This window comes from Octopus sinensis, unplaced genomic scaffold (assembly GCF_006345805.1).
Source record: "Octopus sinensis unplaced genomic scaffold, ASM634580v1 Contig17413, whole genome shotgun sequence".
Taxonomy (NCBI): Eukaryota; Metazoa; Mollusca; class Cephalopoda; order Octopoda; family Octopodidae; genus Octopus; species Octopus sinensis.
Genome location: NW_021835042.1, coordinates 21,063 through 35,000, shown reverse-complemented (window position 1 = coordinate 35,000; position 13,938 = coordinate 21,063). Strand labels below are relative to the sequence as shown.

At 42.4% G+C, this 13,938-nt stretch overlaps 1 protein-coding gene across 1 annotated transcript in view; it reads left to right on the top strand.

Moving 5' to 3' along the window:
* Window positions 1-7,553, top strand: part of LOC115231104 — a 15,842-nt gene extending 8,289 nt beyond the window's left edge. Inside the window, exons 5-7 of the mRNA XM_029801188.2 lie at window positions 1,991-2,289; window positions 3,044-3,109; window positions 6,604-7,553. Coding sequence (XP_029657048.1) covers window positions 1,991-2,289; window positions 3,044-3,109; window positions 6,604-6,672 — 434 coding nt within the window. The 3' untranslated portion in view covers window positions 6,673-7,553. The remainder of the gene's footprint in view (window positions 1-1,990; window positions 2,290-3,043; window positions 3,110-6,603) is intronic.
* The last annotated feature ends 6,385 nt before the right edge of the window (window positions 7,554-13,938 follow it).

Below are 13,938 nucleotides of genomic sequence, written 5' to 3'. Positions count from 1 at the left end.
CGGCTGATGTTACTATTATTGTATTTCGTCTGCTGTTACGTTCTGAGTTCAAATTCCGCCGAGGTCGACTTTGCCTTTCATCCTTTTGGGGTCGATAAATTAAGTACCAGTTACGCACTGGGATCGATATAATCGACTTAATCCCTTTGTCTGTCCTTGTTTGTTTCCTCTATGTTTAGCCCCTTGTGGGCAATAAAGAAATATATAAAAAATGTATTATTGTTGTTTAGAATCATGTGTTTAGTACATCGATCAACATCAATGGACATTGTAGCTGTGATACCAGTGCCGGTGGCACATAAGAGAACCATCCGAACATGGTCGTTGCCAGCGCCGTTCCGACTGGCCTCCGTGCCGGTAGCACGTAAAAAGCACCATCCGATCGTGGCCGTTTGCCAGCCTCGTCTGGCCCCTGTGCCGGTGGCACGTAAAAAGCACCATCCGATCGTGGCCATTTGCTAGCCTCGTCTGGCACCTGTGCAGGTGGCACGTAAAAAGCACCAATCCGATCGTGGCCATTTGCCAGCCTCGTCAGGTAAGTTGGTACCAAAAAGAGTTATACATTAACAATAAACTTTTAAAATATCTACTAAGTTACTATAACAAAGCTCATCATCTCTCTCTATATAAACGGCAGTTTGTCTGTGCGTTTTCTGTGTGTCTGTTAGGTTGTACCCTCACCCTGACCACGGCTTTCAACCGATTCTGATGAAACTTGACACACACATAGCCCAATGTCATAATTCAAAACTAACGCAGCGCGGCGAAATTTTGAAAAGTTCCTCCAGTTCTGAAAAAGATCGATAAATTCGACATGGGGTCAAGAATCAGAAACCCAAACCACAGACCGTCTAGGGGACGCAACTCCACCTTTTTTAACTCTCAAAAAAAATTTATCATTTTTTTTTTTCCATTTTTTTGCTATTTTTTGGCTATAACTCTCTAAAAATACTTTATAGTTATTTCCCTTACAAACCTGAGCAACGCCGGGCGATACTGCTAGTTCCTAATACAGTTAAAACTGTGTCCTTATATATTTACGAAGGGGAGACAAACACCCCCTTCGCAAATATAAGGACACAGGAAATGTGTAAAGGCCGACAGGAAGCGTGGATGCTTCCTAGGGCTAAACAGCGGTGGTGTAATTCCCTTACGGGACTGTCACGTTAAGTTGACAGTATACAACCACTATATCGATCCACCACCGTACATATCTCTATGAGATATTTAGAAATTTAATATTTCTGATTTTGGTGATCAGTGAATAGATTTCACTGTAAATATATATATTTACGAAGTCTAGGCAGGTATCTTCAGCTAGCAGGCCTCGCTACTCTAGACTGATGACGAGCAAGACCCAGAAACATGCATGTCTCTAGATGCAGGCTTAGCTGTTGGGCGTGCTTGTCTCCCCTTTGTAAATATATAAGGACACAGGAAATGAGTCAAGGCCGACAGGAAGCACCGATGCTTCCTAGGGCTAAACAACGGCGGTGTAATTCCCTTATGGGACTGTCATGTTAAGTTGACAGTATACAACCACTCTATCGCTCCACCACCGTACATACACTTGCGTCAGAAATTAATTAGCACTTCTCAAATTTCTACATTAAATAGGTTAAATCAATTAACCTATGAGCTGTTCAAAACGTCTTACGCGATGAGAAAACTTAGTATGGTGTGATTTCGGTCCTTGCGAGGCGCTACCTATATCTATTAAACAAAGGAAGATTTGTCTGCATCCGCACTCCAAGTTGTTGTTGCACTGCTATGTCAACATCATAAGGCTGTAGACTCTCAAACTGCTCTGCAAACAAAGTTACGTCATCGTTCTGTGCAACAGTGAACTCGCAACAAAGCAATAGTTCGAGATATGGCCACTAGGTGAAGAGCAAATCAAGGGTGCTAATTAATTTCTGACGGTAGTGTATCTCTATGAGAGATTTAGAGATTTAATATTTCTGATCCCACTTTTTTTTCAAATTTCCAGGAGTCGACAGAAACCAGGCTTTTGCCAGAAAAGAAGTCGAGGAAGAATTATTCGATTCCATCCAAATACCAAAGGACTATTACGGACAGCTTGCCCTTGCATCAAACGGTTCTTTGTTCGATGCCAGAGTTCTTGCAAAGCAAACTGAACAACGAAGCTTTGTATCAAGATTCGCACAGCGTATTGCCGATTCCGTAGAGGTGGACCCGTGTTTGCAGTGCCAATGTACCATAACCGACATGGGTGTGGCCCAACCCCAGTGCCCTCGCTGTTCCCATGTTTCAGACCCTTCTTATTTTGTGAGTGTTGTGTTTTTTTTTGTTTTTGCACAAATCTTGTTGTTGTTGTTATGTGGTGGGGGGGGGTGCTGAAAAGTTCCTGGTTTTAAAGGTATCACGAAAGGCCTGGCTGAAGTCCTCAATCTTCCAAGTTCTTTTACAGAGACCATTAGAATAAGTACTGGGCTTACAAAGAATAAGTCCTGGGGTCGATTTGCTCGACTAAAGGTGGTGCTCCAGCATGGCCACAGTCAAATGAACGAAACGAGTAAAAGAATAAAAGAATATATTTGTGTGCATGGTTCTTGGTCTCAAGCATTTGTCTTATGAAGAAAGGCTGAAGACGCTCGACCTTTATTCTCTAGAAAAACGATGACGCCGTGGTGATCTCATTCTCGCTCACAACATCATAAGCGGAAAGTGTAACCTCTCGAAAGAGCTGTTCTTCACTCCTGCTCCAGAATGTCGGCTGTGGGGTCACTCCGAAAAGCTCTATCTGCGACGATTTCATCTCAATCGAAAGAGAGGGACTTTCTCCGTCCGGGTTGCGGATCCGTGGAATAAGCTGCCGGACGAGATAGTGAAGATGTCAACGACCGCTCGGTTCAAAGTCTCTCTTGACAAGAAATGGCCTGAACTCTTTGCATGAACACCCTCCCTGTACATAACTCCATGTCCCCCTACATGGCCTTGCTTTTTGCTTTTTGAGCCAAAAAATTAACTTCACTTAAAGCAGTCTTACTCTCTCTTTCTCTTCCTCTTGTATTTTATTCAGTCTCTCGGACAAACATTTTTCCGGCAAGAACTAACCATTGATGAAAGCATAAAGGAGCAGTTTAGTGTAAGTATTGCAACATTTTAGTAACTTTTTCTCCACGGCTGGGTGGTCCGCAAATTAAAACTGTGCAGAAACCCTCCATCCTTAAAAATTTTTTTTACCGATCTCAGTTTTGTTTATGGCTAGGCATATCAGCTGAAAATACAGACATTGATTTAGCAGATGATTTAGCGCATGGCTCAGTGGTTAGAGCGTCGAGTTTACGATCGTGAGGTTGTGAGCTCGAATCCCAGACCGGGCTACGTGTTGTGTTCTTGAGCAAGACATTTTATTTCACATTGCTCCAGTTCACTCAGCTGTAGAAATGAGTTGCGACGTCACAGGTGCCAAGCTGTATCAGCTCCTTTGCCTTTCCCTTGGATAACACTGGTGGCGTGAAAAGGGGAGGCCAGTATGCACGGGCGACTGCTGGTCTTCCATAAACAACCTTGCCTGGACTTATGCCTGGGAGGGTAACTTTCTAGGTGCAATCCCATGGTCAGTTTCGTGACTGAAGGGGGTCTCAAATTTAGCAGATACTTTAAATTTTATCTTCAGTGATCCTAGCTGAAGAAGATTAACAAGATTTATAAAAACAAATGTATTCTGGAAAGTCTGAAACCTGAGTACTAGGTTATCCATTCTAGGTTGTCTATTTATCTGGCATTCTTCCTAGAGGTAAGACAAAAATTGTTTCTGTATGTCACCTGCATACATCTTTGTCTCTATACATTCAGTGAAGCTTTACATAGCACCGTACAGTTATTGGCTGCTATTTCCAGCAAACACAGGTACTCTGTTGTGCTACTATTTCCTATATATATATATATATATGTATGTATGTATATGTGTATGTATATCACCAGCTCCTGTGGTGGTGGCATGTAAAAAGCACCATCCAAATGTGGTCAATACCATACCCCTGTGACCCCGTAAAAAGCACCCACTACACTCTCAGAGTGGTTGGCATTAGGAAGGGCATCCAACTGCAGAAACACTGCCAGATCAGATTTGAAACTGGTGCAGTCTCCTGCACCAGTTTCAAATCTGATCTGGCAGTGTTTCTACAACTGGGAGACAGAAACTGAAAGAAGCCCATCCTATATTTATGCGTGTGTGTAAATGAGGCTATAGTGGAAGACACTTGCCCAAGGTGCCACGCAGTGGGACTGAACCCAGAACCATGTGGTTGGTAACCAAGCTACTTACCACACAGCCACTCCTGCGCCTGGTAGTATCTCTTCAGCCCGAGGCTATAGCAGAAGACACTTGCCTAAGGTGTCATGCAGTGGGACTGAACCCGGAATGATGTGGTTGGTAAGCAAGCTACTTACCACACAGCCACTCCTGCGCCTGGTAGTATCTCTTCGGCCTGAGGCTATAGCAGAAGACACTTGCCCGAGGTGCCACGCAGTGGGACTGAACCCAGAACCATGTGGTTGGTAAACAAGCTACTTGCCACACCGCCACTCCTGCGCCTGGTAGTATCTCTTCGGCCCGAGGCTATAGCAGAAGACACTTGCCTAAGGTGTCATGCAGTGGGACTGAACACGGAACCATGTGGTTGGTAACCAAGCTACTTACCACACAGCCACTCCTGCGCCTGGTAGTATCTCTTCGGCCTGAGGCTATAGCAGAAGACACTTGCCTAAGGTGTCATGCAGTGGGACTGAACCCGGAATGATGTGGTTGGTAAGCAAGCTACTTACCACACAGCCACTCCTGCACCTATACATATATATATACGACGGGCTTCTTTCAGTTTCCGTCTACCAAATCCACTCACAAGGCTTTGGTCGGCCCGAGGCTATAGTAGAAGACACTTGCCCAAGGTGCCACGCAGTGGGACTGAACCCAGAACCATGTGGTTGGTAACCAAGCTACTTACCACACAGCCACTCCTGCGCCTAAAAATCATGGATTACAGCTTATATGTAATCATGAAAACACAAATTTCACAACTTGTGAGGTAAACACAGTGTTGCTAATTGGCATACTGCCTTATGAAGGTCACTGCTAGCTCTCATTGCACGCACAACTGTGTGCTGCCATCTGTTGGCATGCTACAGAACTAGTCCCGGAAACTTTTTGATACCACCTTGTGTGAATATGTGTCTGTGTTTGTCCCACACCACCACTTAACTTAGCAGTTCAGCAAAACAGGTCGACAGGTTCCGGGTTCAGTCCCACTGCGTGGCATCTTGGGCAAGTGTCTTCTGCTATAGCCTTGGGCCAACCAAAGCTTTGTGAGTGGATTTGGTAGACGGAAACTGAAAGAAGCCTGTTGTATATATGTATATGTATGTGTGTTTGTCCCCCTAGCATTGCTTGACAACCGATGCTGGTGTGTTTACGTCCCCGTCACTTAGCGGTTTGGCAAAAGAGACTGATAGAATAAGTACTGGTCTTACAAAAAATAAGTGCCGGGGTCGATTTGCTCGACTAAAGGCGGTGCTCCAGCATGGCCGCAGTCAAATGACTGAAACAAGTAAAAGAGAGAGTATAATAAATACCAGGCTTAAAAAAACGACTCCTGGTGTCGATTTGTTCAACTAAAACCCTTCAAGGGGGGTGCCCCAGCATGGCCGCAGTCAAATGATCGAAACCAATAAGAAATAAAAGAATAAAAGATTTTTCATCTGTTCTCTTTTTTACTCTTTTTATTTGTTTCAGTCATTTGACTGTGGCCATGCTGGAGCACCGCCTTTAGTCGAGCAAATCGACCCCGGGACTTATTCTTTGTAAGCCCAGTACTTATTCTTTCGGTCTCTTTTGCCGAACCGGTAAGTGACGGGGACGTAAACACACCAGCATCGGTTGTCAACCAATCTTAGGGGGGACAAACACAGACACACAAACACACACACACATATATATATATATATATATATATATATATATATATATATACACATACATATATACGATGGGCTTCTTTCAGTTTCCATCTACCAAATCCACTCATTAGGCTTTGGTCGGCCCGAGGCTATAGTAGAAGGCACTTGCCCAAGATGCCACACAGTGGGACTGAACCCGGAACCATGTGGTTCGTAAGCAAGCTACTTACCACACAGCCACTCCTGCGCCTATATATATATATACACACATATACGACGGGCTTCTTTCAGTTTCCGTCTACCAAATCCACTCACAAGGCTTTGGTCGGCCCTGATGCAATAGTAGAAGACATTGCCCAAGGTGCCACGCAGTGGGACTGAACCCGGAACCATGTGGTTCATAAGCAAGCTACTTACCACACAGCCACTCCTGCGCCTATATATATATATACACACATATACGACGGGCTTCTTTCAGTTTCCGTCTACCAAATCCACTCACAAGGCTTTGGTCGGCCCGATGCAATAGTAGAAGACACTTGCCCAAGGTGCCACGCAGTGGGACTGAACCCGGAACCATGTGGTTCGTAAGCAAGCTACTTACCACACAGCCACTCCTACGCCATTGGATAGTTCCCAATGCACTCCTGTTGCTTATTTTTCTTTTTCTTTTTTTTCCAGTTGTATTGGAAACGTTTTAAGAAAGCCCCTGCCGGTGCCAAGAATCGACCCCACAAAAACAGGACGTGATAGGACAACATTCTCGCTACCAGTATCTCCGCTGGCATCATTTTATATCACTCTTCTTCTTCTTCTTATTATTATTATTATTCATATACACTCAACAGATTAGACTACTGGAAAAGAAAAGGGCCCTAACATAAGGCAACAGCAAGAAACCTTAGATGCCAAGAACCCTTCTAAGTATCCTAGCTGTCCCCAATAACACTGTATTAAGCAGCTGTACTAATCTGGGTTTTATCCCTATTTCCTCTACCCATTTGTTCAGATCTTTAGGGATAGTTCCCAATGCACCTATAACTACGGGGATATTATTATTATTATTATTAGGGTTTAAGGGAAAGCATCCTAAGGTATTAGTACAGGCTCTCTGCGTTCTGAGTTCATAAATCTGCTACGGTCAGCCCCCCCTTTTTTTTTTTAGCTTTTCATCCTTTCAAGGAAAGGGGCCAATTTGATCGCAGATCTTTAGGGATAGTTCCCAATGCACCTATAACTACTGGGATATCATTATTATTATTATTAGGGTTTAAGGGAAGGCATTGGATAAAAGCATCCTAAGGTATTAGTACAGGCTCCCTACGTTCTGAGTTCATAAATCTGCTACGGTCAGCCCCTTTTTTTTTTTTAAGCTTTCATCCTTTCAAGGACAGGGGCCAATTTGATCGCAGATCTTTAGGGATAGTTCCCAATGCACCTATAACTACTGGGATATTATTATTAGGGTTTAATTGAAGGCATTGGATACAGGCTCTCTTCGTTCTGAATTCATAAATCTGCTACGGTCAGCCCTTTTTTTCTTTTTGTTTTTTAGCTTTCCATCCTTTCAAGGACAGGGGCCAATAATTAGATCGTTCAACACTTCTCTGTAACAAAAAAAAAAATAAAAGTATTTCAATCCTTATGCCTAAACGAGAAACCATTATTATTTTTATTACCATTATGATTATTGTTGTTGTTGTTGTTAAGGTAGTAAGCTGGCAGAATCATAAGGGCATTGGAAAAACATGCTTTGCAGTGTTTTTTTCTGGACCATTATGTTCTGAGTTCAAATCCTTTGCTTTTCATCCTTTTGGGGTCGGCGGTGATAGAGATCAATAAAATGACATACTAAGAACTGGGGGGGCCCTGATGTAAATGACTTGTCCGTTCTCCTCAAAAGCTGTTGACCTTATGCCAAAACTTGAAGCCACTATTATTATTATTATTGCTAATATTATTTATTATTATTATTACCATCATCAATATTATTATTATTATTTTTATTAGTAGTAATTCCTTTTTCAAACTAAAGTTCCATGATGAAAATGTTTTATTTTGTCTTGTTCTTGCTTTTCCTTGTCCCATCCTATGAAATCCTTGACCAAAAAAAATATTCCATGACCCCCCACCACAACAACACCCCGCCATCCAGTCTCCCCACCCCCACTATCTTTATTTTTTTTTTCAAATCAATCAATCAATCAGATGTACATTATTTTGTTTTTGTTTTTGTTCTTTTATATATAAATTTCATGAATAAATTTGTTGAAAATATTTGGGGTTTTTTTCTCATTCAATCACTGAGCAAATTTTCTTTTCCATTTTTGACTTGGATTTGAACTCGCAGCATATCCTTCACTCTTTCATTTCGCTTAGCAACTGATCATCATCAAGTGCTCTATCAGTTCCAACGATGAGTGTTCCAGATGGTCGCTCAGTGGAACAGCCAGCTTGTGAAATCAATGTGCAAATGGTTGAGTATTCCACAGACACGCAAACCCTTAATGTAGTTCTCAGGGAGATTCATTGTGACACAGAATGTTTCAAAGCTACCCCTTAAATTACAGGTGATATTCATTTCTGCCAGCTGTGTGGACTGGAGCCACATGAAATAAAGTGTCTTGCTCAAGGACAAACAAAAACCTGGCACTCCATAGGTTCCACATGATCCAATCAACAGAACAGCCTGCATTTGAAATTAACATGCAAGTTACTAAGTAATCCACAAACACATGTACCCTTAACAGAGTTTGCAGAGGGATTCAGTGCAACACAGAATGTGACAAGGTTGGGCTTTTGAATAACTGGTACTGCCCGCTGAGTGTACTGGAGAAATGTGAAATAAAGTATCTTCTCAAGAACACAATACTCTGTCTGGAATCGAACTCATGTCCTTACAATCAGGAGTCAAAAACCCCAGCCATTTAGTCACATGCCTTCATTTCACTTACTTATGTATTCATTTATTTGTGGCTTTCATAATTAATTATTGTTGCTGATGTTGCCAAAATACACTAAACTGCCTTATTGTTGAGAAAAGTGCCTGTCAAAGTTGTGGCATATAGAACAGATGTAAGATCAAGAGATAAGATACATAGGATCAACAAAAAATACCTTGAAAATCTGATATGTGCAACACAGCCATTCATTGTCGGCCTACCTTATTTTTCAGCATACAAATCAATGCACTATATAGTGTAAACATTCAAACATCATTACTATCTTTCTAAATCCTTCAGCATTTCACATGGAATTTTTGGTTCTCCAAAGTCATTTATTTGTATGTCTGTCTCTCCACCTTATTTTTCAGCATACAAGCCAATAGGCACAGGAGTGGCTGTATGGTAAGTAGCTTGTCTACCAACCACATGGTTCCGGGTTCAGTCCCACTACGTGGCACCTTGGGCAAGTGTCTTCTACTATAACCTCGGGCCGACCAAAGCCTTGTGAGTGGATTTGGTAGACGGAAACTGGAAGAAGCCCATCGTATATATGTATATGTGTTTGTCCCCCTAGCATTGCTTGACAACCGATGCTGGTGTGTTTATGTCCCCGTCACTTAGCGGTTCGGCAAAAGAGACTGATAGAATAAGTACTGGGCCTACAAAAGAATAAGTCCCGGGGTCGAGTTGCTCGATTAAAGGCGGTGCTCCAGCATGGCCGCAGTCAAATGACAGAAACAAAAGAGTAAATGTAACGTATAGTATAAACATCATTACTATCTTTCTAAATCCTGCAACATTTCACATGGAATTTTTGGACCTCCAATGTTGTCTTGATGTATAATCTGACCTATCTTTCTTGGCTGTAAATTATGGCCTGAAAAGTTTGACTTTTATGCCAGAAAATACAGTATTTATCTGTCTCTCTTTCTCCATCTTTCCGTCTGTCTCTCCATCTTTCCGTCTGTCTCTCCACCTTATTTCTCAGCATGCAAACCAACATAATTTATAGTGTAAACATTCGAACATCATTACTATATTTTCAAATTCTGCTGCATTTCACTTGGAATTTTTGGTCCTCCAAAGTCACCTTGGTGTATAAGTCGACTTACTTTTTGTTGGTTGTAGATTTTGGTTTGAAAAATTCCAATTTGTAAACCAGAAAATCCAGTATCAATCTATTTATCTGTCTCTCAGTCTATCTATCATGTATTTTGGCATACAAATCAACATGCAGCACGGATTTTTGTCAGTGAACAGGTCGTGGTCTTAAAGCGATGAAAATATTTTGACAAATTAAACTTAAATGTTGAAGTGAATCGAAGGGCTTTTGTGTTTCTTAATGGCTTACAAACACCTTCCACGCTGCAATTGCATATATATATATATATATATATATATATATATATATAAACCTTATTCAGCATGGATTTTTGTCAGTGAACAGGTCGCGGTCTTAAAGCGACAAAAATATTTTGACAAATTAAACTTAAATGTTGAAGTGAATCGAACGGCTTTTGTGTGTTTCTTAAATGGCTTATAAACACCTTCCACGCTGCAATTATATATATATATATATATATAAACCTTATTCAGCATGGATTTTTGTCAGTGAACAGGTCGCCGTCTTAAAGCGACAAAAATATTTTGACAAATTAAACTTAAATGTTGAAGTGAATCGAACAGCTTTTGTGTGTTTCTTAAATGGCTTATAAACACCTTCCACGCTGCAATTGTATATATATATATATATATATATATAAACCTTATTCAGCATGGATTTTTGTCAGTGAACAGGTCGCGGTCTTAAAGCGACAAAAATATTTTGACAAATTAAACTTAAATGTTGAAGTGAATCGAACGGCTTTTGTGTTTCTTAAATGGCTTACAAACACCTTCCACGCTGCAACTGAAATCAACACAGTATATCATGTAAACATTGAAACACTGTCACCATCTTTCCAAATACTTCTGCATTTCACATGGAATTTTTTATTCCCCCAAAGGTCATCTTGGTGTATAAGTTGACCTGCCCTTTCTGGCTGTAAATTTTGGTCTGAAAAATTCAATTTACCTGCCAGAAAATGCACCCACTACACTCTTGGAGTGGTTGGCGTTAGGAAGGACATCCAGCTGTAGAAACTCTGCCAGATCAGATTGGAGCCTGGTGCAGCCATCTGGTTCACCAGACCTCAGTCAAATCGTCCAACCCATGCTAGCATGGAAAGCGGACGTTAAACGGTGATGATTTAGTATCAACCTTCTAACATCCTCACTATTATCCCAAATCTTACTGCATTTCACATGGAAGTTTATATTTGTGAGGTGAGATGAATTTATATTCTGTATAGTGAAGGCACGTGGCTTAATGGTTAGGGGCATTCGGCTCATGATCGTAGGGTTGTGAGTTCAATTCCCGGCAGCGCGTGATGTCCTTGAGCAAGACACTTTATTTTTCACATTGCTCCAGTCCACTCAGCTGGCAAAAATAAGTAGTACCTGTATTTCAAAGGCCCGGCCTTCTCACACTGAATCTCCCCGAGAACTACGTTAAGGGTACACATGTTTGTGGAGTGCTCAGCCACTTACACATTAATTTCACGAGCAAGCTGTTCCGTTGATCGTATCAGCTGAGACCCCCATCGTCGCAACTGACGGAGCACTCCTTATATTCTGTATGCAGTTTATTTAATTTAATAAGGCCATGTAGGGGGACATGGAGTTATGTACAGGGAGGGTGTTCATACAAAGAGTTCAGGCCATTTCCGGTCAAGAGAGACTTTGAACCGAGCGGTCGTTGGCATATTCACTATCTCGTCCGGCAGCTTATTCCACGTATTCGCAACCCGGACGGAGAAAGCTCCTCTCCTTCGATTGAGATGAAATCGTTGCAGATAGAGCTTTTATTAGTTGAACTGGTGTCCTCATCTTGATTGTTACTTTCACTATGTTTCGGCTGGTGTGTGCTCCAGCCTTCCTCAGGTGTCCTCAGTTGAACTTGGTTGTTATATTGGAATTTCAAACCTAACCTTTTATTCGATCCATAAGCGGGTACATATTTCTCATTCTGTTCTTTGTATTTCGTGACATTTTTCGCTTCAGTTGTGAGCTAGTCTCTCTTGTAGTTTCTTTGTGTTTCATGACATTTTTCTCTTGCTTCAGTTGATTTTATCTATTGGAATCCAAACCTAACCCTTTATACGATGTCCTTTGTAATGTTTTTCGCTTCAGTTGAATCGTGTGAGTTTGTGCAAGTGCTTCTTGCTTGGGATTAAAACTCAGAATGAAAGCAGAGTACCTCCGTAGATGAAAATTCTGATACAACAGCTGGTGGCACTTAAAAAGCACCATTCACGCGTGGTCGATGCCAGTCCCACCAGACTGGCTCCCACGTTGGAGGTACGTAAAAAGCACCATACAAGCGGGGTCAATGCCAGTACTGCCTGACTGGTCTGATGCCGGTGGCACGTAAAAAGCACCATTCGACAGTGGTTGTTGCCAGTGCCACCTGACTGGTCCCATGCTGGTGGCACGTAAAAAGCACCATACAAGCGAGGTCAATGCCAGTCCCACGAGACCAGCTCCCATGTTGGAGGTACGTAAAAAGCACCATACAAGCGGGGTCAATGCCAGTGCCACCAGACCGGCTCCCATGTTGGAGGTACGTAAAAAGCACCATACAAGCGGGGTCAATGCCAGTGCTGCCTGACTGGCTCCCATGTTGGAGGTACGTAAAAAGCACCATACAAGCGTGGTCAATGCCAGTCCCACCAGACTGGCTCCCATGTTGGAGGTACGTAAAAAGCACCATACAAGCGTGGTCAATGCCAGTGCTGCCTGACTGGCTCCCATGTTGGAGGTACGTAAAAAGCACCATACAAGCGGGGTCAATGCCAGTACTGCCTGACTGGTCTGATGCCGGTGGCACGTAAAAAGCACCATTCGACAGTGGTTGTTGCCAGTGCCACCTGACTGGTCCCATGCTGGTGGCACGTAAAAAGCACCATACAAGCGGGGTCAATGCCAGTGCCGCTTGACTGGTGGTCCCATGCTGGTGGCACGTAAAAAGCACAATTCAAGCGTGGTTGTTGCCAGTGCCGCCTGACTGATCCCATGCCAGTGGCACATAAAAAGCACTCACTACATTCTTGGAGTGGTTGGTGTTAGAAAGGACATTGGACATTGTTGTAGAGCTGAAAATGAGGTAATTTCTACTCTTCTCCTCTGGAAGCCATCTGCTCGCGATACCAGAGGGCGCACGCTCTCCTACCCTGATGTAATCTCCAGGGATACAGGCATCCAGCAACAGGACTTCTGTAATGCTATGACGGACCGTGAAGTCTGGCATAACATAGTAAATTATATTGTTACGACCACGGTCGAACAATGATGATGACGATGATATATATATATATATATATACATACATACATATCATCTCTTGTGAAAGGTAGGAGAGTCCAGTTTGCTGGACATTGTTGTAGAGCTGAAAATGAGGTAATTTCTACTCTTCTCCTCTGGAAGCCATCTGCTCGCGATACCAGAGGGCACACACTCTCCTACCCTGATGTAATCTCCAGGGATACAGGCATCCAGCAACAGGACCTCCGTAATGCTATGATGGCCCGTGAAGTCTGGCATAACATAGTAAATTCCATTGTCTCGACCACGGTCGAACAATAATAATAATATAGAAAGGGCATCAAGCAGTAGAAAAACGGCCAGATCGGATTGGAGTCTGGTGCAGCCTTCTGGCTTACCTGTCCTGAGTCAAACCATCCGACCCATACCAGCATGGAAAGTGGACATTAAACAATGATGATGATGAAATGAAGACACCTGTATAAGGCTGGAGCTTACAACAGCCAAAACGTAGTTAAAGCAACAATCAAGGTAAAAATACCAGTCTGACTAATATGAACATATACACTATACAAATTCCTCATCTCACATATACAGAATTGTAGTACCCCTAAGTTTGGCACGCACACTGAAAAACAAACAACACACCTCATGGAAGTCAAATACCTGTATTCATGTCTGACCTGTATTTTGCATTTCTAAGACATTC